The sequence below is a fragment of the Melitaea cinxia genome, chromosome 6 (assembly GCF_905220565.1).
Source record: "Melitaea cinxia chromosome 6, ilMelCinx1.1, whole genome shotgun sequence".
Taxonomy (NCBI): domain Eukaryota; kingdom Metazoa; phylum Arthropoda; class Insecta; order Lepidoptera; family Nymphalidae; genus Melitaea; species Melitaea cinxia.
This window is the reverse complement of record NC_059399.1, coordinates 1,996,457-2,024,091: the sequence shown is the minus strand read 5'-3', so window position 1 is coordinate 2,024,091 and position 27,635 is coordinate 1,996,457. Positions and strand designations below refer to the sequence as shown.

Here is a 27,635-nt window from a genome sequence, read left to right as displayed (position 1 = left end):
GTAAAATTCTTTAAAAGATTTTAGGCACTATTATTGCTACTATAATATAATTTATCCTCCCGCTTATCTACAGCATTGATAGCTCTATACAAAATAAACTACCACGATTTTACAATTTAGACCGAAGTTCCGCGGAACTAAACCTTTCTCTAAATAACATTTAAACTACACAAAATTTACCAACAAACGTACGTTACAAATGCACATTTCAACATTCGCTCGAATAGCCGGGGTCGCAGATTCATAACCAGGCCGGCCTGCCGTGCAACAGGTCGGCCGCGTCGTGCCGGTCCACCTGCCGGAGCGCGGCCGCCAGCGCCGCCGTGGCGCCGGGCCCGCGCTCGCGGCACTCCCACAGCTCGAGGATGGCCTCGGTGGGCGAGCTCTTAGTGGCGAACCACGTCGTGTAGCGGTCCACGCCCAGCCGCGCCGCGAGAGCGCGCCAGTCGTTACCGCGAGCGTTCGGCGGGTCCAGTATGGCGCACAGTTGCCTCTTGACTCGCACGCTCAGTTTGAACGGGCTCTCGGCACACTCGTTCGTGCCGGTTTCGTTGACGGTCACGCTCCTCTTTGCGCCACCCTCGCTTCCTTCTTCGCTCCGACACATCCTAGATTCTAGGAGATTTTCTGTTATATTAAAACTTCGTGTCGATTCTCGTGGCGATCTGCCGCGCGGAGATCTGCACCGTAAATCGTCGATCGATATTCGGAATGTTTGCTTATATGATGGATTAGTTCTCTGACATGCTGAGATGCTAAAATCAATATTGTCACAGTCGTACGTCCTCTCGAGATTGAAAGTGCAGTGTAGGGCGTTGTAGTTCGAACCCCAGACGTGATTGAATGGAATTTCCTGGTAACCGATTCCAGGCTTGGCTTTCCAGCCCGGACTGAGATGTTCCAAATTTAAACAGAGACTCGATCCTCCATCTTGGAATAAAAATGTTTTCGGGCGTTCAAGTAGCACTCCACCCAATTTCTTTTCCTGCTCTTGACAGTAATATGGAGCGCACGGCGTGTCTTCGAAAACATATAGCCGTATAGTATATTCAGTACAAGCGTCACTCAATGACGCAGGTGCGTAAATTGCTAATTGAAGTGTCTTAACAGCTTTTCCGTTAAAACTTTCACCGACAAGTACAAATGTAGAAAGCATGTCCGTAACGAGGAATATTTTGTCATTGTCAAGTTGTGTAAAAACTGGCGTATTAATTGTCTCCTGACCGAGACTTACGACTTTCTTCCACTGCGGTTGGGCGTCTGTTTTTGTACCGTTATGATCTATAGCATAAAGGGCGAGATTCCAGAAGCCGTGTTTAAGACTAGCACAGTGAGGAATTTGAAGGATAACCGACTTATTAAGCTGGAGACGAGGCGGGCCGCATTTAACTACTGGGCTCAGTTGCGTGATACCTGCGGGCAAAAAATTGTTTTAACGAAATGTTCTACGATTTTACCGTGGTCGCCCGGGGCGCGATTGATATTGCGTTGCGTAAATTACGCATTTTGTTTTCATTTTATAATTACATAGTAGACTTAATTGTGTAGACTACTTTTTACTTATTATCTAGGTATGTTTTATAAGAGATGCTAAAGTAATCTATAGGCCACATAGCCTTTAGCTGTTATTATCAATAAGATTACTTACATTGGTATTAAATCGTAAAATAATAATTTATCAGACTAATATTTTTTACGCAATTTTATTATATATATTTTTTACTAGACTAACTACTTAATAAATTGAAATGGAATATAATTTACCTTTTCCAAGTTTCAATCTGTATCTATCATCCTTGACAACAGCCACATAAATCTGTTCTCTCCGTCCTCTTGGGAAAGCACCTTCTGGTATTGAAAGAGCAACACCTGCAGCTGGTAATGCTAATCTTGCTCCAGAACTCGACACAGCCAGCGATTGCGATATAGGCGAGTTCGAGACTAGTTCCGCTAGTTGCAATGTTACCGATTCGTTTGCCGCATCGTACATAGACCCGGCTGGAACAAGGTCTTTTATGAGACAATTGTTGGTCGTTGAATTTCATTTGTGTTTATTTCGATGGTATTCCAACTACATATATTCTGGTCTGTTATTTCATTCAAAGAACCTCTCGGAACCTTTATTATTTAAACTTTATTGTAGATATCGAGTTTTGTTTAATGATTCTAACAAATTATAACAGTTTTAAATTTTATTACACTTAAACATTAATACTTTCGAGCAATTGGAACGATCTATTAGCTATTAATTATTAAATTTAGTTCACCTTTATAGACAGATGCCACAATCTATCAACTACAGTTTAACTGACTGATAGCTCACAGTACGATAAAGGTGTTTTGGGTAATTATTTATTTTAATATACTTACAGCTAGTGAAGCAACTAGATGCTGAATGTTCCGATTCTGTGTACGGCTTGCTGTCGTACTCGTCACTCGGTCCTTTGCTTGAAGCACACGGCGTTGTTTGGTGGTCTACTGGTGATGCGTAACTATAGACAAATGATATTAATAGGATTTTTTTTTAAATATTTTATTCAAATTATTTAAACAGGTACGGTCGGCCAAGAAAGTGGTGTACCAGTTTTTATTTAGTTTCCTGGTCATCGAAAATTACAACAAAGTTCGTTATTAAAAGACATAACTGAAAGAGACATGTAATAATGACGTAAACCTAATTGATAAGTATTTATACGTCATTATTACACATGACATTTTAAACTCTATTAGGTATAAAGCTTGTCGTTATCAATAACCAGATAAAGACGGCAGTAGAAGTTGTCAGATCGATCTGCAAGCGAAACTAATCTTTATCACCTATGAATTACAAGCGGCATTCAACATTTGGGGTGGTACATCACTTTCTTAGCCGACGGTACACAGGATTTTTGATTCCATTTTTTGCTTTGTTTTGTTTTGTGTTTTTACTGTATCAATAAAATAGTGAATACAATTCAACTCTCAACAGAAATAACAGTTTTTTATATAATTAAAAATCCGCTGGTTACAAGAGGGCTGGTGCATTTTTTGCCCAGAGAATCGGCATAGCGATTCAACGGGGAAATGCTGCCAGCATTCTTGGCACAATTCCACGCGGACTATCTGTAAATATTTAGTTATTAAGTTGTGAACTGTAAATATGTATAATGTTTAATAAAAAATCAAAAATTAAATTCCCAATAATTGTTTATTATAAATGTTGTTTATTTAATACGACATCAGAAGAAAAATAGATTGATAGAAACCTGAATTATAACTAAAGAAAATTTTGATATCAATTTTACCTATTAGTAAGATGAGGTACGTCATAGTGATGTTCAGTTCTTGGATCTGGTGGAGGATGCTCGTATCTTGGGGGACGATGTTGCATTAGATCAGGTGCTAGAGACAAGGACTGCTTCTCCACGGTTGGATACATTTCGGGTTGAAAATCTATGACAATGACATAAAAATATTATTTTGATTGAAATAGATAACAAAAGTATAATGTTAAAGAAAAGTTCAGATAGGTAATTCTAAATTAATGTTTGTATATTATATACAATGTACATATGTAAATTATTTTTAAGGTAATTACATAAAAGAATAAAAAATTAAAAACACAATAAAGTTAATATAGTACGCCTATTATCGCAAAATTACATTTAAAATTTAATTATATGTCAAGAACATACTACCGATAATTTAGACGACTTAGGATTACAGCTTATATATTTCTTTCTAAGTATTTATTCTTCTAGTCCTGACTTTATTATAATTAAAAGAAATCTTAACAACCTGATTATACGCTAATTTATCATGACTGTATATAGCTTTCTTACTATTTATCGCCTTCATTTTCAAAATTAGCTGAATAATAACAATCATCATCATCATCAGGCCACAGCCTATACAGTCCACTGCTGGACATAGGCCTCCACAAGTTCACGCCAAAAATAACGTGAACTCATGTGTTTTGCCCATAGTCACCACGCTGGGCAGGCGGGTTGGTGACCGCAGTACGGGCTTTGTCGCACCGAAGACGCTGCTGCCCGTCTTCGGCCTGTGTATTTCAAAGCCAGCAGTTGGATGGTTATCCCGCCATCGGTCGGCTTCTTAAGTTCCAAGGTGGTTGTTGAACCTTGTTATCCCTTAGTCGCCTCTTACGACACCCACGGGAAGAGAGAGGGTGGCTAAATTCTTTAGTCCCGTAGCCACACAGCACAATAATAATAATAAGCAGAATAATAACAATACCATTTCAGAACTAGACCGGTAGATTTTAAGATAACAAAGAAGTAAAAGACTGAAGTTAGAGTAGTGTAAAAAGGAAGAGGTTTTATGTTCCACTATATAATTTAATTGTTATATAAATACTTCTTGCACTGTTTGCCTTGCTATATGAAACACTTACTCATGACCATGGGTTGACTGGAAGAAATTTATTTCAGCGATAAGTCCACCTTTGCCATTAACTTTATTATTATGTTATATTTCTACTAGTTGACCCCGTAAACGTTGTTTTGCCATATATCTTATTAACCCCCTTAATCTCTCCCCCCTACAACTTAGGAGTATGAAAAATAGATGTTGTTCGATTCTCAAACCTACTCGATATGCACACAAAATTTCAAGAGAATCGGTCAAGCCGTTTCGGAGGAGTTTAACTACAAACACCGCGACACGAGAATTTTATATATTAGATTATGTATTTTTAAGTCAAATAATGTATAAAATAGTGTATGTTAAAATTAATTTAAATGGTTTGTAATATATTTAAAATAAATGGAAATAATGGTATATTTATTCTCACCAGTTCTGGTCATCGTGTACAAGGAGTGGTCTCTTGTCTTCCTCTGCAATAATTTGTAGACCACAGCTGCGCCGGCCAGGAATACGACCACGGCTACCGCTATTCCGATGTAAAGTGGTATATCGCTGTGAGCCGCAACTGTCAACGGAATTTTAAATTAATTCCATAGTCTTCTTTACAAATTTCAAATTATAGAAAAATTTAAAATAATAAATAATTTAAATTATTTAAGGTTTTATGCATTTTATACTTAATTACAAAATAATTAATAAAAAAATATAGATAAATTAACTATTGTTTTATATTAATAATAGTTAACCCTATATTACATTTAAAAAAAAAATTGTATTTACATTTATAAATTTTTTATTTCTAATAACCTGAATTAATAATACTGATAGTAACTTCAGCCTATTTTAGAAGAATTTTTGAAAACACGTCAATAACGAATTTTGAATGACTATGAATTATTGGAGCAGTTTTTAATTGAAATGAAATACGTAAATGAAGTGACAGACAAATAACATGTAGCTGTATGAATTGCGAATTTTATGAGCCGAAAATAAAATCGAGAATGTTTAATATTAATTTAATTTTTATTTTGTTTAGCGAACTACCGCTTATTTAGTGCCTAGACTAATAAATGACTTACCATCAAAATTGATTGAAAGTATTACACCAATTAACTTAAAAAATAAACTTAAAAATTACTTTCTTAATACTATTGTGACTTGACATATTTAGTGGTGTGCATCTTTTTATTTGAGTTTGCCAGCTTGCTCTAATAGGAGGGTGGATAATTATGTAATTATTATATATATATATATATATATATATTTAGTTCACTGGTTACTAAATAGCATTGTCATAAACCTGCGTGGTTTTTAATGCTATTTATATTAAATATGTACAATATTGTTTATTTGATAAATGAATTACAAAAAGAAAAATAAAACAAAAAATTAAGAAATAAAAACTTTTATCTATCAAGTTTTTAATAGATTTAAAAAAAGTAAAGATAATTTCATAAACGATAACATGTAACACGTTGCTATAATCCATTATTGTTTGTATTTGTTTCAAGAAAATTGAGTTTCCAAGAATATTTTCACTCGCTTAAAATGTTCTGAACTCGAGAAAATGCAGCATAAATTACAAACTTCGTCGTGATCGTTGCGAAGTTCTATAACGACAAAATATCGCTGTACAACAGAACAAGAACCAGATATTAAAATTACATTCGAACTATAATAAACGTAACTGTATGACACTTCTTTTAAAGCTTTACGAGTTTATCTATAAAAGGAGAAAATATGCTCGACGAAAATAATGACACGGCTTCACCGCTGTGTCGTTGCGGCTAGAATATAAGGTATAATATCGATGCGGTAAATTTTTTATAAAAAAAAAACGTAAAGTTGTCGAGAGTTTTTATTGCATTCAAATGGTATAGGCATCGAGTTTCTGGCAGCGGGCTTTAATATTATTTATGTCAACGCTTCTCCAACTTTACGATTGGTGTTGCGGCACATTTTAACGAGTATATATAGGTATGTATATATTTTTTTTGTGTAATTTGGTGCGGTGAAAAGGACTAAGAATTGAGGGACGTTTTTAGTTAACCATTTTATTGATGCGGGAATCGCTTTTAAGTCGCTCGTCCTTTAAAGGGTTTGTCGCTTTTATGTACGCTGTTCACGCGGTTGTTAAGAGATTTCAAAGAAATAGCTTTTATTTGTATTTCGAGCGACACGTAAGTTATTATGTTTCACAAACTTTTCTCAGTAATTTGAAGCTTTGTTACATAAAAATCGAATGAAAGTTATGACAAATATATAAACATTTTAATAGTATTAAGTGTTAAGCGAACCTATTTTATTTTTAACATACTAGCTGTATCCGTGAATTTTTCCGCGTGATATTTAACAAAAAAGTTATTGTTCAGTTCGCAGGGTAATAAAGTAAATATATTTCTACATTAAAAGTAGCCTAAGTTACTTAATACATGAAAGTCCCAACAAAATCGGTCCAGCCGTTTCAGATATTAGCTGGAACAAACAGACAGACAGACAAACAGACAAACAAAATTTTTATAAAATATTATTTTGGTATATGTACCGTATATAGTAGACCCATATGCATTAAGTAAAAAGCGGTTATTTTAATATTACAAACAGACACTCCAATTTTTTTTATTTGTATAGATATTATACGTTTAAAAATATTCGAATTTGTAATACGTACTTGATTTTTTTACTCGAATATTAATCAATTTCTTTTGTTTTTTATTTTTATTTACTATAAATCACGTTTACCAGAACATTCAACAATGTATCTTATATATTTAGCATATACGTTTATACCAATATATCTCTTTCAATTCAGTTAAGAATGTAAGGTACATTAAGATACCCAACGTAATATACGATTCGATTTAGAACAATTACAGCGACGGAATTTATAGATCGAAAGAGTTCTTTCCAAAATTATCTTTTCCAACAATCAAGAGTTACGATGAAGCGGTCTCGTTCGATACTGATAAAAATCTTGAGAATTGACGCTTGGTTAATTAAAAGCGAACATTTAAAGGTATTTATGTTAAGCTAGTTGAATCCTGTGGTTTTGCCTGTATTGCTTTCGATCATGTTAGGACTTTTTGATCAAACATAGCCTACGTTATTTTAATTTTATAATAACAAGCTTTTGCGAGATAACGAATCAATTTTAACAAGCATATGAGTTATCATTATAACTGAAGCCGTTGTTGACGCGGTTTTATATTGACTATCTTGTCTGTTATGATGTTGTTAATTTTATTGAAGGAAAACTTCTTGACGCATTCTTGACTTGGGGAGTAAGCTGGTAAATACGTGATGAAAGCGTTACGCAAAGTGTGATCGGGCGAGGCGAATGGAGCAAGAGAGAGAGGTGCGAGAACACATTTTCTTTCTCTCTTTCCCTCATAGCCAGTTTCGTTTATCTAAGACACAGTGTAAGCCTATTGTGCAGAAGTTTTAGTTCAGTCATGTGGTCTAAAGCACATTCGTTTTTTATATAATACTTATTATTCATATTTATCTAAAAATAAAAAATTTAATGTATATATATGGATATCAATCGACCTACCTACTATAACAAAGGCATTAATTTACCTGCCTTAGAAACAGACAAATTATTATTACATTATTTATAAAGACTATATTTTAAAAGAGAAAATTGTATTGGAAGTATTAAAAAAATAAACTTTTAACAAGCGAAATGTAATAAATTTGAAAAAGTAAACGAATATAATTCGATTTCGTTGAAAATTGAAGAGTCAAAGATTTTAAAGGCTAGCTTTAACGAACCGGTCGCAATGAACGTTTATTGACTATTATAAACTTTTTTTTTTATGTATAAAAATAATATAATTAAATTAAGAACACAATTTGAGTAACGTTATTATTTGTATTTTTTATATAAAACAGTGGAAAAAATCGCGGTGTATTTTGGTATTCATGCATTTACTTCATCATCATCATTACAGCCTATACAGTCCACTGCTGGACATAGGCCTCCACAAGTTTACGCCAAAAATAACGTGAACTCATGTGTTTTGCCCATAGTCACCACGCTGGGAAAGCGGGTTGGTGACCGCAGTACTGGCTTTGTCGCACCGAAGACGCTGCTGCCGTCTTCGGCCTGTGTATTTAAAAGCCAGCAGTTGTATGGTTATCCCGCCACCGGTCGGCTTTTTAGCGGTAGCGGAACTGTGTTATCCCTTAGTCGCCTCTTACGACACCCACGGGAAGAGAGGGGGTGGCTATATTCTTTAGCACCGTAGCCACACAGTACTGCATTTACTTAATTGGTTAAAAATGCTTAATATAGTATTGATTTTAAGAAAAGCACCATTATTTTCGATAATATATCTTTTTTTTATATAACAAGGTTGGCAAACAAGCGTACAGTTCACCTGATGGTAAGCGATTACCGTAGCTTAGAGACGCCTGCAACACCAGAAGCATCGCAAGCGCGTTCCCGACCCTACCCCCAATCCCCCCAGGAGCTCTGGTCACCTTACTCACCACAGGAACACAACACAATGTTATTTGCCTGTGATCTTCTGTAAGATCGAGGTACTTCCCCAGTCGGGCTGCTCCATATTTTAAGTAGGATATTTCCTGCTGTGTTCCGACTCAGTTAAAATACATCACAACAAATTTCAAATAACACAGTTCCACTACCACATTGGAACTTAAAAAGCCGACCGGTGGCGGGATAACCATCCAACTACTAGCTTTGAAATACACAGGCCGAAGACGGGCAGAAGCGTCTTCGGTGCGACAAAGCCAGCACTGCGGTCACCAACTCGCCTGCCCAGCGTGGTGACTATGGGCAAAACACATGAGTTCACGCTATTTTTGGCGTAAACTTATGGAGGCCTATGTCCAGCAGTGGACTGTGATAGGCTGTAATGATGATGATGATGAAATTTCAAATTAACTAATGATTTCATTTTTCCCTTGTTACCGCTCGCGTTTACATTTTTAGCTACAGTTACACAAAAGTGAGTTACAATTATAGTAGAGTTACTCCTGATCCTTGATAAGGTTCCTGACAAAACTGGAAAAAAAATGTTGTAATGTATTCTTTAGCTCCACAGATTTTAAATTTGACTCCGAGATAAATAAAAAGCGGATCTTAAAATATTTCCAAATTTATTATAGTAGTATTAGCAAAGCTGTTAAAAATTTAATTTTAAAAGCGATGGGTATTAAAATTAAATTCACAGGTAAATTCGATTCACATAAATATAATAATTTATGCACAATTAGTCAAAACAGAAGGTATACCATAGCAATGATTCATAAACCGCAAATTTGATTTCTATAAAGTTAAGTTAAGATCTAAATCAATCCAGATTTACTCTCAGCTCGGCAGCAGCGAGCTTTGGCTTATTTATTAACGCTACAAGTCTAGGCACTTTAGTTTTATCTAGACCCAATACAGCACCAATTGTCACACAAGACACGTTCGACCTACATATAACAGCCGAGAGATTGCTGCATCTAATACATTGTAAGTCACTGGAAAGTATTTAATTGTCCTCTTACAAAGATAATTAAAAAACGTATATGGCTTTTATATTTAGTTTTTGTGTATCGATTTTATAAAAAAAAAAACTATTGAAAAAAATTATTACTGAGCTTAATACGTTATAAAATGTCCCTAGGAAGTTTTTATTTTCCCTCTCACAAAAACGAATTAAAAAACTCTCGTATGTAGTTTGTATTTATTACATATAAATTGGACGTGCTTATCTCTAACTTAAGTTGACCGATTTTAAAAAAATGATTATTGTGTTAGAAAGCTAGCTTATCGATAAATTTTAAGGCCTATAAAACATTACACTATGAGTAATAAAACGAAAATACTAATCAATAATATCCACTGACGTATCGAAACTAAAAGGACTAGATCTTTTAATCTTGTGCGTCATAACAATAATATCCACTGAAGTATCGAAACTAAAAGGACTAGGTCTCTTAATCTTGTGTATCATAATTTACTCTTTTATGATAATAATATTGACTTAAAAGATTTCTTAGATATATATTTTATTAGTCATAAAGTGTAATTGTCTTTCGTTTTATCTCGATATCGGAAATCTGTTCATGAGAATTATATTACTGGTTTGACAATAACACGATTTTACAATCTCTCAATCAAAATTACTATAAGTGTCCGCTACCACTCTTAAATGGAAACGTTATGTATTATGTGAAGTAACAGTGCTATTAATATTTATAGCGGTCGTATTTTTTGTTATTATTACAATAAGTCCGTTGGGAACACAAAGGATTATAAATTTATTGAAATCTTATATACCTATAGCTTTAAGAGATTTGTGGGTAAGTCTATCGTCTAGAGTTAAGTTTTCTCAAACTGTCAGGGTAAGATTGTCGCAACTTAGCTACTTCGGTTATATTCAACTCGTTAAGAAACTTGAAGTAATATTGTTAATAAAAAAATTAAATTCGATCTTTTCAAAACTCGATACAATACAATGTAACTTAATTTTAGATTATCTATTTTTCACGTTTTGTAAATATTTTAGTGCAAAATTACAATTTTTATTGGAAGTCAATTTTTAAATTTTTCTTTTTGACGTCATTGGTGTTCGAAATCTATACAAATAAATAAAATTAGAATGTCTGTTTGTAATATTAAAATAACCGCTTTTTCAGTAAATGCATATGGATATACACGGTACATTCATAACAAAACATTTTTTACCATTTTTGTCTTTCTGTCTGTCCGTTAGTTCAGGCTAATCTCTAAAACGCCTGGATCGATTTTGACGGGAATTTTACTGACAGATAGCTGATGTAATAAGGAGTAACATAGGCTATTTTTATTTTAGAAATTTATTTATTTTGAACTCTGCGAAGCAAACAATAATTATTATTAATTTTCACGAGGACGACGTCGCGGACACAGCTGCTAGTCTTGGAATATTTTCATACTAGACATATGTGTAACAAGAGGACTATCTGTATCATCTAAAATATTCACAAAGTGTTTGGTTTAATGGTATATAAAATTAACAATGTGTCTACACTTCGATATCTATAAATCTCGCATATAAACAAGTTCCGTGGTTCTATAAGTTTTATGGCGTTTATCGCTATAAATTATATCCATTCGCTACTAGTATAGCTATAACTGTAGTATCGTAAAACTTTGGCGATACTAGAATTAATTTGCGTGATACGTTCGATTAACCCTTTGCAGGCGAAGGTATTGGATACGTGCAGGCCTTTATGACCCATAAAAATAACGCACATATATTTTGTCGTCTGATTTTCATTTATACAGCCAAATTTAATCAAAAAATTAAAATTATTAACAAAACCTTCGTGTCATCAATTCGTTGTTATATTTTGTAAAATGGATTAATAGACAAGCATACACATACATTAACAGAATTTTAATTTTTCATTTTTGATTTAAAACTCCAGGAAATATAGTATTGTTTAAAAACACGTTATGTTGCGCTATAAGAGATCAAATAATTTTATTATGTTTACGCATAAAGAAAAATTATTGTCAATATAAAGTCAATATTATACGGTCGGGGTAAAATGCACCCCGCTGGTCTATCTGAGGGTTATGTTGAAATTTGTACACTGTGTAAACATTTGTCAGTGCCAGCCGTATATCCGAGTCCACTGCAGAGAGATTTGAGATACTGAATCCAATCGAAATCTACGAACCCTTGTCGCTTAGCCATAACGTGGTAGGAGGCCATTCTGAATTAAATTCTCAACCTCAGCTGCGCATCGGAATACCGTCCTATTGCCATTGGATATAATGGTTATTACCGTACGTAATGTTTAAAGGATATGTGAATGCAGTTTGCGATCACCCGCTGAGCTCTCTCAACGAAATCACAACAAATCATTTACGGAACCCACCTCCAGTAATGAGAATTGCATCGTACATCCCTTTACTTATTTCGTTCGTATTGAAAAGAAAAAATAGCGATTCAATTTATTTCAGTCCCAAACAAATGAAGATATATATTTTGCAAACGTACTTTCAATAACACCTACGTTTTGTTTAACATAAAGATTTTTATGTAAAAACAATTTTAAAATGTTTAAATGTCTGCGATAAAAGATTAATTGCTTTGTCACTTGAATAAGCGCAAAGAAAAGATTTACAAGCATAAAATTTACATTTAAAAACCTCACGAGACATAAATGATCAATAAAATATCTCTGACGTTAATGATAAAGAACACAAATTCTTTAATAAATCACTGAGAACAGATTAACAAAACACTTAAAAAGCAGTAAGAGCATTAACAATTCAAATATCTAAGCGTCTTCGCATGCCTAAGCGAACGCTTCGTGAAACAAACGGTCCACTATTTTAATGTTTAGGCAACAAAAGATGAAAAGAGGCTATAAAATTTCACCATTTCCCCTTTGTATGTTGGCAATTAGGCTAATGAAGAGGGCGCTCGCCAGTGCAAATGAATGGAGTCTTTTCCACGGTCTTCGCATTCACCGGTTCACCTTTCATGTGGGCAATTTACTGATGCTCCAGTGTTGCTTTACTTGAATTAGTTAGAGCAGCGTTGAGATCCTACTGACCGCTTTAAGCCTTTCACGAATATAAATTTAATTAATGCAGCCATATTTAATTTATGAGTGAGTTTCTAGATTTTTATTTAAATATTTTTTTTTATTACTCTGTATGCTTATTTTTAATTTTATTAATAAAAATACCAATGGACTTTGATTTAATAATTAATTTATATTTAAATCTGTTGATGTAATGTTTTAGTCTTTGGATCAATAGTTAAAAACTAAAAAAGTGCGTGTGTGCTTTTGGCAGCAGTGAAACTTCTGAAAAGTAGCCTGTGAAATAGTTTTTTTTTTCACTGAGAATATAAAATTTTGTGTAATATATTTTGTCTCATTCTCACCTATACATTTATGTGAAAGTTTCTTTATCGTGACGCATTTTCGTTTCATCGAGTTTTGAATCATAACGAGTCTAAAGAAATTTCAATTGTAAATTAAATAAAAATGTGTACATAAAAATCGAATGTAATACAAATAAAAAGGGAAAATTTGAAATCACAATAAATGATGAGGAAGACCAATAAATAAGAAACGGAAGATAAACAAAAGCTATTTATATACAAATACGTCAGATTGCAAATTTATTTAGCGTGAAAGAAGGCGCTTGTGGATAATGTTAAACCAAACATTGGTTGCCCGCGGCTATTTATCAAAATGTACGATAAACAGAATAGGAAATTGAAAACGAGTCACGGGGGCCACGAAAGTGATTTATTACTATTATAAACAAAATATGGACTGATCATTTTCAATTCGGTGTATTGGATTGGACCCATCACGGGAATTACGACTTCCGAAAATATATAAAAAAAGCTCCAGTAACGATTGATACCTACGCTTTTACAGTAACTGTTCATTGGTTAAGATTTTTGCAAAGTGTAGTAAAGTTACCATCAAGACAATGAATTACAAAGGGACAATCAAAAAGAGTAAACGAAGCATAATATGGATCCATTAGCACGAAACACTTAAATGAAAGCGTGAGTCATAAAAGAACTGGTTTTGGGCGTAAATTGCTCGAATTATGTAGAGAACGCTAGCGAAATTACATAAATGTTTTGTTGGCACCCACTAAGTGTATAAATATAAGATATGATGTTTTTACTTTAAAAAAGAAAACGAGAAATCAGTCTATCCAATTTAACCGTGGAACATAAAGATATGAATTTTTAAGTCAATGTTACGTAAGTGAACCATAAAATTTTAGGTCCTCTGCTATATTTAGTCGGTATGATACGGTCCAGATGGTCATGGCACCCGATTTTAGTATCTCTCCAATCTTTTAACGTGGCCACCCAAAGCGGAGCCTCTGTGTACCTTATCTACGTGTTTAGCTCATAAAATTTCATGTACTCGCAGAAGGTACGACGGCTCAACTCGTGCTGGTAGGTTAGGGTTACAACCGATAGCCGGTTATAAGGAGACCAGTCTGTGTAACATTTCATAGTTATGAGCGTGCGCGGAAAAGGAAGTGTATATTTTTAGCCTTATGGCATCTGGTTGGACAGAGCCGTATGGTTTTCATAGAATCAGCTTAATTAACATGTCCCTTGAGGAATGCTTACATAACTTGGAGTACACCAACCGACATTGGATCATATACATCCGAATCATCTAACCGATATTTATTAAAAGTTTACACGTTATACCTAGTCGGAGCGTGCAACAAACATGAGAGGTTGCGTAATTTTGTGCGTGTTGCAGGAAATGAAGGTGTAATAAAGTTCTTAATTTTATGAAACGGCGATCACAGAATTTCGATGGACCTTGATAACTTCCTCTTACTCGATCTGATCTATGTATATGGGCCGTGGAAAGTTTCTTTGAAAACATCAAGAAATATTTGTCTAAAAGGCGTAATAAAGCTGATGAAAATATAAATAAGAGTAGAATTTCTCTAACAAGTTTTAAATAAATGTAATAAATATCCATTAAGCGAAGACCTTTTAAAGAACAGTTTATTGCCGCTCTAAAATAAAGTAAGTCATAAAGAATATAAAAACGCGTAGTATTAATGGGGATGGTTAGAATTAGATGACATATGTTGGTTATAAGTCAGTTCACCTACCTCCGTGAACGCCGCAGTAGTCTCCCACACAGTCAGAATGTTGGACTTGGGCTCCAGAACACGCGTCTCCCATGCAGGAACGCCGTCTTGACTGTCTGCAGTCAGAGCCACAGACAGACCACTCCGTCCATACTCCCCAACGGCCGGGTGACGCTAAGAAAAATACCAAAAAAATCATTATCTTTGTCAAGCAAATCATCAAAATCTGTAAAGAAAAAAAGTACGTATACAATTTATGATAATAGATATTTTACTTTTCTTTTTAAGGTAAATTTAGTTTAAATTTGGGCAAATATTAAAAATGTATATCATTTATCCGTATAAAAGTTGCACTGAAATTCAAGGATGTGTTTCAGACAACCGACTACCTTCTTGAAAAAGAATCCATGATAAAATTCCCATATATTTGTATGACATTACAACATCTTTAATTTACATTTCAGACATGAAATATTTGATAATATCTCGAAGCTTATTGCAATTATTAGCAAATTACGAGTTTCGCCAAATATTCAAATTCTTGTTTTCCAATCAAAATTATATTGCGATTCAATTTCGCACCATATGGTTCAACGTGTCATATAATTTCAGCGTTAATTCCAGCAATGTATACAAATACGATATTTGTGGTTGTCAAGCTTTGGATTAATAATAATGACTAGCCATAACTATTCGAATTCGCTCAACTGGCTTAATCAATCGACTTCCCCTTCAATATTCATGCCATAATCCTAATCAAGGACCAACATGCACTTATGCATAATGCAAGTAAATTTGGAATACATTATTAGTTTAATTTAATCTATGTATATGACAAACTTTGAAACTATTGAACTGATTTGAAGATTCTTTCACTAACAATAAGCTACGTTTTTTTTTCCGATATAATATAGGTTTATTGAGTTTTTTTACTTTACAACAACCATGGTCATGGGAGGATGACTAATCAGTCTAAAGTATCCGAAACTTCGCTCATCTAAATAAACGTAATAAACCGCGATAGAATGTGAAAAAAAAACGATTCATTATAATGAGTAAAATTCGCGTAAAAATTGGATAATTTAGTTATAGGCTTTGAAATAACACGTATAACTCTAATGTACAATTGAGAATCAGGATTTGGAATATAGGTTTACTACAAACAAATATTACTCCTGAAAATGTAGCTCCTGCTCTATTATTAGTATTTAAATCATCAAATATAACTCGAATCCCATAAGAAATACTAATAGTCGAACAATACACAAATACATAAAACTATAGAAATTTGCCAAAAGAATTCACATTCACAATCTAGACTTGATACAAATCTATGACTATAAGCCGTATAAAAAGCCACGTTTTCGTGATACGTCACGATACGTCCTCATAATAACGGAGTACCGAAATACTTTGTATCGAATTTGCAAATGGTCAGATCGCATGTTTTTCCATATTAATAATATTGCACGAAAATGACGTAACATATCAATTTCGTAATAGGCAAGCCCGACTACGGTTACAGGTGAACGTTAAGCTTATATTGTTGCTGGGTCTATGTTAGATTTATTTTTTATTGTTGAGAGAATATTGTAGCCTATTTTGTAGTATATTTTGGTATTTAGTGTAGAATGGAAATGTCAAATTTAGAACGTTTTTTTGAGACTGGTATTTTAAATTATTGTTTTCATTTTCTAGTCAATCTATACAAATAAAATAAAAAAAAACTCGAGAATGGCTCGACCAATTCGGCTAATTTATTTATTTGTATGTTTCTTAAGGCCCACTGAACGTTTTAATACAAAAAAAGAAAAAAATATATATAAAGTGATCACTCGGAAAACGTTACATTTATTTAATTTTTTACTATTCACTTTTGACAGACCAAGGCTGTCCGGGCAGTTAGTAATAAATAGATCTTCTTGTAAATTAGACTTACATTTTTTCATTGTTTGTACTGTATTAGTGAAATTTTCATGATAATGAAATCACAGAAAATTTATAAGTTAGTTCACAAACACATGCGAATTATGACTTTGTTTAATATCACAGATTTTACCCGTGTGTGTAAATAAGACACTATTCAAATGCTCATACATCGTTGTCGCGTTATTAATTGTATCTAATAATACAAAACGCGTTAACTCATAAAGTATTACCCTATAAATTGAAATTAAAGTACTTGGAGACGCCCGAGGGTCTTACAGCGAGGATAAATCACATGTTTTTTTACAAAAGAAATAATAGAGTTGAGAATTTGTCCTGGATTGTGGTACAAGTTAAAAGCGAAAGCAATTCTATGTCGAAAATAGCTGATAGAAGGTAGACGCAAATTATGTGATGTTAATATTAATTATTTTATATTGTTTATTAAAATTAAATTATACAGCAATGCATTTTTAAATTATTTTATTATGTTTTGAAATATGAGAGACCAAGAAATGTTTTAAGGCTAGGCAATGTTGCCTATAAAATTCCTTCTGAGAATATACTACGTTTAACTGTAGTTATATGGGCGCATTCAAAATTAATAAAAAAAAAAATCATTACTTAATATATAAAACAGTTAACTATACGTCGTTCTCGTTTTTATTCAGATATTATTTATGAACCAAATTTCTTACCTCCTTTCTTGCAGCATGAATATTCACAACACTGCATTTACAATTAAACAATTTTCTTGTAACTTGTACCAATCAATAACTCACTCCCCTCCGCGTGGGTGTTATATATGCATATTAAACTACATATGTGTGCAACATTTCTTATTAATTAAAACATATATACATAAATCAGTCGTGGTTCGTTAGAGACAGTACAATGTGAACTTTTCATGTCCCCGTAACGTCTTCGAATTTTTTGAAGTTTTTTGGATCATTTTGAATGTTTATGGTTTAGAAAAAGTATTTAAACACGAAAAAAGTATGGTTATGTGACATTAATTTTGTACCTATTTAAGATAAAAAATATTGCTAGCTCTTAAGTTGTATAAATATGTATTAGTGAAGGAGGAGGTACTTATGTGACATAAATACATGTTTGTATTTCATTTTGTTGAAGAATAGTCATTTGTCTTTCCTCAGAAATCTATTATCACCAGACCAGGTCTATGGTAAAATTGATTTATTATTTATCTTTTAATTTATAATTAATCTATTATAATAACAACCAATAGAAATAGACACAATTTTAATAACGGAAAAATCAAAACAGCTCTAACTTTATGGTTATTATACTACGAAAGAAATATTTAAAAAAAAGTTAGGATTAACTAAAAACGTTACCATTTTATTTACAGATACGTAAAATACAAACGCAGTAAGTGACAAATTTTAACTATCATTTCACCCAGTCCACGGACATGTGTTAGCAATTACAGATACAATGCTCTGTCACTGAAATAAACGTGCTTGATTAGATTTTATTGTTTACACGCTACTGTTGGTCTACTTCGAACAAAACGGTGTATTAATACGCGTTTAAACTTACATATACGTAGTAAAAGAAGGTTATATTTGCTGATTTCAAATAATTGATTTGGAATTTCCTGTTTTTTTTTAAATTATATAAAACAATTGTAAATTTATTGTCCCATTTTTTTAAGTAGATATTTATTTTTTTATACTTTCCGTTTGGTTTAAATTAAATTTTAAAAAGAAAATACTAACTTGAAGAGTGAAAATAGGAATTAAAACTTTATTGGCAGGCATTCTATTCGTTTCAAAAAGCAAAAGTTAATTAATAAGAAAAAAATCCAAAAATTTATCTTGTCTATAATCAACATAACTATAATCAACATAAAATAGTTCTTATTTAACAATACGAAAAAAAAAAAAATTCGTATAATTATTTGAAGCTTAACATCTCATACACAATATGTATCATATCGAATGTCTTAAATCTCGCTCGTAGTTCAGTCATCATTATGAAACACTTAAACTCTTTGATGTGAACGACCGCTGTTTTATGCCTAACGTTAAACCGCTGGATTTTATAGTTTACCAGCGGTTACATACCTTTTCTTTTTTAATATTGTTTAGGACGTGATCTTGTATGAGAGCGAGTACTACTTCAAAGGTTCAAGCATACCTTTCAAGAGCTCTTTATATGTTATTACATTTTCGAGATTTTAATATTAAATTAATTTACAAAAAGCAATGTAAAAAAAATGTTAAAAAAATTACTGTATTTTTTTGTTTAAAATTATGTTTTATAGAATAAAATAAACAGATGTTAGGTGAATATTAATTGATATTTAAAGTCAATAATTATGTCCCACTATTATAAAAAACCCCTGATATACAAATAGGCTGCAGATACAAAGGTCGAAAAGAAATTCGGGCACGTGCAAGCTGTTGACACGATTTTTGAAGTGTGTTCCCGTTTCTTTTGTTTTAATTCATCGTTTCATTATGATTAAAGAATAAAATAAAGTGCTTTAAACACTCAGTTGGTTTTATATGAACGTGTTAAAAACATTTTTTTTTATGGGGCGAGTCTCTTTGTCCTTTGATTATTAGTATTGTTGAGCTCTAGTTAATTTTATGATTTATTTTATTTTATTTTATTTTCAAATTTCGAAAACTTACAGCTAAATTACAAAACAAAAACAATGATTAAGTTACGGCCAATTACAAGTTTTCACAAATAGTAATAATGTTAACACTACAGAGCTGCTCGTATCCTGAAATACCAAAAGAATTAAGCGAATCGTCACAAGTGCTACGCTCCTCAGAAACAATAATAATGTAACTCTAGTAATAAGTATGTAATTATATATTAACGACTGAGATAGGGTACAGTAGGAAATTTTCTGCTCAAAAAATTGGGCAGCCCGACTGGGGTAGTACCTCGACCTTACAGAAGATCACAGCTAAATAATACTGATTTTAAGCAGTGTTGCATTCCTGTTGGTGAGTAAGGTGGCCAGAGATCCTGTGGGGAATTGGGGGTAGGATCAGCAACGCGCTTACGATGCTTCTGGTGTTGCAGACGTCAATAAGCTACGGTAATTGCTTACGTGAGCCGTACGCTTATTTGCTGACTTAGTTATCTAATATATAAAATTCTCATGTCGCGGTGTTTGTAGTTAAACTTCTCCGAAACGCCTTGACCGATTCACATGAAATTTTGTGTGCATATCGGGTAGGTTTGAGAATATAAGAAATAATCGAACAACATCTATTTTTCATCCCCCTAATTTATAACGGGGGGCGGGATAAGGGGGTTAATAACATATATGGCAAAACAACGTTTGCGGGGTCAGTTAGTATAAAAATAAAAAGATAAGTGCTTCTTGAGGTCATTATTATTATGTATACGTTACGCCAACCTAAATCAATAGTATGGTATAGTATATATGTCTACATATGCCAATCCATGTATATCTCTCTATACAGATATAGATTGAAATATTTGTAGGACTTAACGGTCTGTTCTAGACGGTCCGCTTCGCACTTATATGTCATTTCATTTGAGACGATGACGAGCTTTTAAGTTTGAAAGCTTCAACATAGCATCGTGAAGTTTGTTACATGTTAAGTTTGATATATGGCCATGTTTACGCCTTAATGAGACAACATGTTATGAAGAAAATATGTTTTTTTTAAAGTTATTTAAATCAAAATTACTATTTGGTTTTCATAACTTAAAAAGTCAGTGTCGCGCGATAGTCTGCGACGAGCGCACGTAACGATTGCGACTGTATTTACATTGTAAAAATATTATCAATCTACCCACTTTAAAAATAATTAATGAATATGGATGAATTTTCTTTGAGTGATGAGGATGATCCTGATGAGGGTCATTCAACAACTTTAAAGCAGCGTGAACATTTGTTGAAGGATATGAGCTTGGATCTAACGGAGCAAACCGAGAATGCTAAAAAAAGTGAAAAAAGATTACGTGAGGCCGAAGATAGTAGCGAAGAAGGATTTACGACTGTCACAAGGAGAAGATCCAAGAGATTGATTCGTAGTGATTCGACAAGTAATAGTAATTATATGATGGAGCAGCATTTGAATAAAGAAGGAAATGGAAACGGACCTGTTCAGTATGAAGTATGTTTGTTTTCATTAAAAGTTTTGCCTAAACAAATGGCTATGGCCAAATTTCTGAAAAATGAAAATATAACTAATATTACAAAAATAAAATATAAGAGTGCGTATAAATTATTTATTCAGTTTGATGATAAAAAACAAGCTGAAAAACTCATACAAAGTCAGAAGATTTCAGAGATGGATATAAGGGCTCAATTTACTGATGAAGGAAATTTATCTTACGGTGTAATTAGGGGAGTAGATTTTGACATAAAAGATGAAGAATTATTAGATAATTTGAGTTCCGTACATGAGATAGTATCTATTAAGAGGTTGAAAAGAATCAATGAAGATGGAAAATGGATTGATAGTCAATCGGTTCGGGTATGTTTTAAGTGCTCTTCTCCACCACAGTATGTATCTGCGTATGGATGTAAAATGGATATAGAAAAATATGTTTTCCCAGTGACACAATGTTCCAACTGTTGGAAATTCGGTCATTCAAAAAAAGTATGCTCCATTAACAAACCGACATGCCCAAAGTGCGGTAAGGATCATCATAACTGTGAAGTGGAAATATTTTGCTGTCCAAATTGTAAGGGTCAACACATGGCTATAGACAAGATTTGTCCGTGGTTTTTAAAAGAAAAGAAAATCCGATTAATTATGAGTGAACAAAATTTAACATATAAAAAAGCTTTACAAATTTATTTGGATGAGCAAAGAGGAGAAGAAAATTTATTACCGGTTATATCGCACTGGATCGATAAGGAACCTCATAAAGCTTTGCCGGGAACCTCCCTAAATTCAGGAAAAACGTATAGTTCGGTTCTACAAAAGAATAAAGAACAAGACACTCATAACAAACAGTCTAAAATAAGAAAGATAACAAATCAATCACAACAATTTAGAAAAAGTTTTAAAAAGAAAAATAAAGAATCATATGTAAACTCACAAACAGAATTACAAGAAGACGAAATGGAATTACAAATTTCAGAAGATGACAACAGCAATTCAGACTCAGTGGCAGAAAACCCTAATATAGAAAATCCCCATACAAAAAAACGCGAGAGAAGTAGAATGCAAAAATTTGACATTTGGAGTTTTATAATTAAAATTAAGAATATAGTAACGTCTAATGATGAATTTAAAGATAAAGTATCAGCGTTTGTGAAGGTAGTGTGTGAAGAATTTCAATTGTTTGTGTTTAATATAATATCTGGTACGCGAATGGGTGAAAATTTGTTTAATTATTTCAATGGATAAGAACTGTAACATTAATATATTGCAATGGAACTCACAAAGTTTGACACCAAAATTAATTAGTTTTGAAAATTTATTGTATCAAGAAAAAATTCATATTGCTATTATCTCTGAGACGTGGTTGAATACGGACACTACTCTCTATCTGAGTGAGTATAATGTGTATAGAAAGGATCGTTATGACTCTTATGGAGGAGTAGCGGTTATGATCCATAAATCTTTAAAGTCGTTTGTTTGCTCTAGCAGTAGTATTAATTCTGGCATAGAGGTAGTTCATATTAAAATAATTAATTGTAAGTACTTAGAAAATGTAATTTCTATTTATTGTCCTTCATCTGTTACAACACGTCAGTGTGACTGGGATAGTATCTTTTCAATAGCATCTAGGAAAACGTTAATTGGGGGGGACTTCAACGGACATCATTCCAATTGGTCCTACAAAACAGATAACAGGGGTGTTCAATTACTGGATTCTTCTTTAGAGCAAGGTTTTGTGTCACTTAACAATGGAGATGCAACAAGAGTTAAATTAGTAAATGGCATTTTGCAGATGTCATCTCCAGATATAACATTTGTGTCGTCTGATGTAGCTGTTAGTTTTGACTGGCGGGTAATTAATGAGAACCTCGGGAGTGACCATCTGATTATTAAGGTTAAATTGAATTTTACTAACGAAATAGTCTATATTGAAAAACGTAATTTTTTAAAAGCTAATTGGGAATCATACAAAAAGGACCTTACTGAGTCATTTGTCTCGGTAGATAGTTTCAACCGTTCTATTACTAGTATACAAGATTTATATGATTATTTTATCAATCAAATCAATTTTTCAGCTAACAAAAACATACCTATAAGTAAAATTTTTATAAGTCCTATCAAAAATTTTAAACCTAAACATTACTGGTCACCAACGTTATCAAAAGCGATTGCCGAGCGTAGACTAGCTCTTAGTAGATTTAGAAAAAACCCTACTCCAGATAATCTTCGAAAATTAGAAGATAAAACTAAGCAAGCAAGAACAATGCTGCTCAAGGCTAAATTAAACAGTTGGAAAAAATTTTGTACGGATATTAATGAGTCTACATCCGTAACAGATATGTGGAATAAAATGAGATGGTTTAAAGGGTATCAAAAAACTATTATTTCACCACCCAAAGAGAAACTAAGCGAGTTGCTTCGATCCCTTACCCCCGATTATGCCTCGAACTGTCAGCCTTTTGTCCAATCCAATAATGTTTTACTAGAGTCAAGTTTCACTATTCAAGAATTAGAGGCCTGTTTAAAAAAGAAGGATACGGCTCCTGGTACTGATGGTATTACGTATTCCATGATTTTTAATTTACCATTGGCTGGTAAAAAAGCACTTCTAACAATATTTAATGCTATATTTAATTCGGCTACTGTGCCAAAGCAATGGCGTACAATTTTGATAGTTCCCATTCTCAAATCACATAATAGCTTAAATTCAGAAATCAACTTAAGACCTATCTCACTTATATCGTGTTTGTGTAAAATATTTCATAACATGATAGGAAAACGGTTGGAATGGTTTATAGAAAACAAGTTGATTTTATCACCTCTTACTTGTGGTTTTAGAAAGACACAATCTTGTTCAGACTGTTTGTCACGTCTTGTTTCTTACATTCATTTAGGCTTTGCAAATAAAATATCAACAGTGGCGTGTTGCATAGATATTGAAAATGCATACAATAATATTTCGATAGATAGAATGGTTACGACATTGGATAAATTAGGAGTTGGTAAGAGAATATGCAACTACATCTGGTCATTTCTGAGCAACAGACAGCTAATGATCAAAGATAGTACAATGGATCAGTTAACTAGGTATACTAATAGGGGTCTAGCCCAAGGCGACCCAATTTCTCCGTTACTTTTTAATATAGCAACTTTTGAAATATGTACTAAAATAAGAAATGTATGTGTTGCACAGTATGCAGATGATTTTATTTTCTACATTTGCCATAACGATTTAAAGCACTGTGAAACGGAATTACAAATAGCTTTGAACTCGGTTGTTAAAATGTTGGATAATATTGGCCTTCAAATATCTGGAAGTAAATCTAAGGTGTGTATATTTAGTAGAAGTCGCCGTAGAGGAAAAGTTAAGTTAAAAATTAATAATGATGTTTTGCTATTGAATGAAAATATTAAATATTTAGGCCTCTGGCTAGATCGATCGTTGCGTTGGAGTAAACATATCAATGAGATTGTTGAGAAATCTACAAAATTTTTAAATTTATTAAAAGTGTTGGCTGGGTCTGGTTGGGGTATCCATCCAAGCCATATTCGATCCTTGTACTTGTCTTTGATTAGAAGCAGGTTTGATTATGGTTGCTATTTTTACGATAACAGTGCGAAAACACATCTTTATAAAATTGACAAGGTTCAAAACCAAGCCCTTCGAATAATAGGTGGATTCATTAGAAGTACTCCTATACATGTAATGGAGAGTGAATTGTGTATTCAACCATTGTTTATTAGGAGATTGTATTTAGCATATAAATATTGTATGAAATGTAGATCTTGGTCAAATAATGCAACAATTAAACTTTTGGATGATTTAAGTTCCTCAAGATATGAGAGATACTGGCAAAATATTAAAAACCCGTTACTTTTATTAGTATATCGTGAATGTAAACAGGTCCAGATTCACTCCTCGAACCTATTAGAAATGTTTAAATTGAATTCATGGATCAGTAGTATTGATTTAAGTAATGTCATAGAAACGAATTTGAATTGTATTAAATTATCTAAAAGAAGCTATGAAAGCGCATCTCTGAAAATTAGTGTCGTGAAAGAATTGTACGAAAAGTATTCTGGTTGGACACAAATATTTACAGATGGGTCGAGGAGCGAAACTGGACTTGGATGTGCTTATTGTAGCCAGAAAGGGGATATTTTTGGTCAATTTAAAATTTTATCAAATGTTTGTATAATGACGGCAGAACTCATTGCAGTTTCAGAGGCTTTAAAATATCTCAGTACACTGAATAACCAAAATATTGTCATTTTCACGGATAGTAAAAGTAGTTTACAACATTTGGCTCGATGCGCCTCTGGATATAGCAGAGGTGTATCGATAGCCTACACAATTGTCAACATTTTAAACGAACTCCGGATTAGGAATATAAATGTGAAGCTGCAGTGGGTTCCATCGCATATAGGTCTTAGTGGTAACGAGAAGGCTGACTATCTAGCAAGAATAGCTATAAATGAAGGATTGGAACTTCATGTTTTACCTACTTTTTCAGAAAGTTTGACTAAATTTAAAATTGATTGTCATCAAAAATTTAAAGAATATTTCGACCAAAGAAGTAAAGAAAAGGGTATATGGTACAAAATTATTCAAAATCAGCCCCCTCGTTTACCTTGGTTTATAAAAGCAAGGATTAGTAGGAAGTACATCACTACAGCACTCAAATTACGTTCAGGCCATTTTCCATCCAAAAAGTTTGCCTTTTTAATGAAAAAAGCTGAATCCCCTAATTGTGACACATGCGGTCTGCTAGACGATGTACACCACATATTAAGTGAATGTTGTAAATACGAAACGGAGAGAGAATTATTGATGAAACGATTTAATATAAATAGATTTGATATGGGTACTTTTTTTTCTGTGTTAACAGAACCTTTGTCTGATGCAGCAAATTTGCTAGTTAATATGATCTTACATCATCAATGATTCTTTCTCCATTTCTTAGACATAGTGAGAATTAGGGTATGATGGGGCTGGCATGTCTGTGTAGACAAAAGTCCCTAAAAAAAATAATTAAAGAATTAAAAAAAAAAAAAAAAAAACTTAAAAAGTCATTTGTGAAATATAATGAAGCTATTATTGCAATTCTCCATTAAACGAATTTTATAAATGACCATAATTAATTGAATTTGATTTGTGAAAATCGCCATTCTTATGTTCTAGCTTGCTTTTACCCGCAGCTTCGCTCGGATTGGTATAAAAAAGTATCCTATTTCCTATTATCCTACTTCTAATACCTTCAAGATATGTATAAAGTTTCATGATGATCGGTTAAGTAGTTTTCGCGTGAAAGCGTAACAAACAAACTTGCATTCACATTTATAATTACATTAGATTAGATAAGATTAGATTGGAGATAAATATTAATATAATTTTAATGCAGATCGATATATAACAGAACTTATCTAGAACTACTTGCAAACGTACAAATTCTCTATTCCCCTATAAGACAATTGTCCAACAAGAGTTTTTATTGATATTTGGTGTGTTTGTGTTTGCCCGTACACACATACTATGTGTGTGATGATATAACCAACGAAAACAATTAGAATTTTATGTAAATAGTATATAACTATATAAGCTGGGTGAGGATTGCGGAAAACCGGTATGTCCGGCGCGAACTTAGGGATGCCTATTTCCAGCGGTGGACGGCTGAATTGACTGATTGACTGACCATATAACTTACCTATTAACAGTTGTTGTGTATTATCATACACTTGAAGTTCCATGTTGTATCCGTCTTCAGGATAAGCATTAAGAAGTGAAAAAAATAAATAAATTTAGTAACTTAAATATCTTCAGCATATCAGTAAAATAGATACGTAACAAATAATATACACAATCTTTGAAAGACATATTGACGTAATCTTAAATTTCTACTCACTCATACATTTATCAAATTTCAACGTTTGCCATTTATAGTAGAAGCACTAAACTTATTACAAAACGCAATAAAAATCGCAAAACTCCATTACTTCTATGAAACAAAAGCCAAAATCAAAGTAAAAATAAACTATAGTAAGAAAAAAGCAAAAATAATATATGATACATTACACCAGATATAAAATCTTTGATCTTAATATAACTCCGAGGGAATTAGAAATACTTCATTTCGTATGGATCCATTAATCTTATACGGCTATTACTACGTAAATCTGACATCCCGTACTAATTATACTCGATATGTGCCATCAAAGAACTCGCAGGTCTATCTGTAGGAGTCTTTCATTGCTTGTAATTACAATTTCTTGGTTCTGTATTGATGTTGGTATCTTTGTGGCTTGTAAGAGATCGATTTTGTATGGTGTTTGATAATTATTGTAAATCTGGTTTGAACTAGTTTTAGCTGGTTTTCAGCTTATTATAGTTTATTAGATAGCGTATTATTAGTTTTAGCTGGTTATAGGTGTATGTGTATGTCAGGTCTTTATATTTTTGTATGAGTTTGAAAAATTCTGTGATATTTTAATGAGTATAAGTTATTGTTTTTTCTATAGTTTATTGGTGATATTTTTTGTTTTATCATTTTTAAGGTCTCTACTACAGCCTCAAATGTAAATAAAAAACTCCAAGGGCATAA

At 32.8% G+C, this 27,635-nt stretch overlaps 1 protein-coding gene across 1 annotated transcript in view; it reads right to left on the bottom strand.

Moving 5' to 3' along the window:
• Positions 1 to 241: 241 nt before the first annotated feature.
• LOC123654167 (netrin receptor UNC5C-like) overlaps positions 242 to 27,635 on the bottom strand; it is an 80,229-nt gene continuing 52,835 nt past the window's right edge. The window contains exons 7-13 of the mRNA XM_045590089.1: positions 26,742 to 26,795; positions 14,999 to 15,151; positions 4,793 to 4,930; positions 3,285 to 3,432; positions 2,371 to 2,492; positions 1,765 to 1,998; positions 242 to 1,413 (exon numbers count right to left, since the gene is read on the bottom strand). Coding sequence (XP_045446045.1) covers positions 242 to 1,413; positions 1,765 to 1,998; positions 2,371 to 2,492; positions 3,285 to 3,432; positions 4,793 to 4,930; positions 14,999 to 15,151; positions 26,742 to 26,795 — 2,021 coding nt within the window. The remainder of the gene's footprint in view (positions 1,414 to 1,764; positions 1,999 to 2,370; positions 2,493 to 3,284; positions 3,433 to 4,792; positions 4,931 to 14,998; positions 15,152 to 26,741; positions 26,796 to 27,635) is intronic.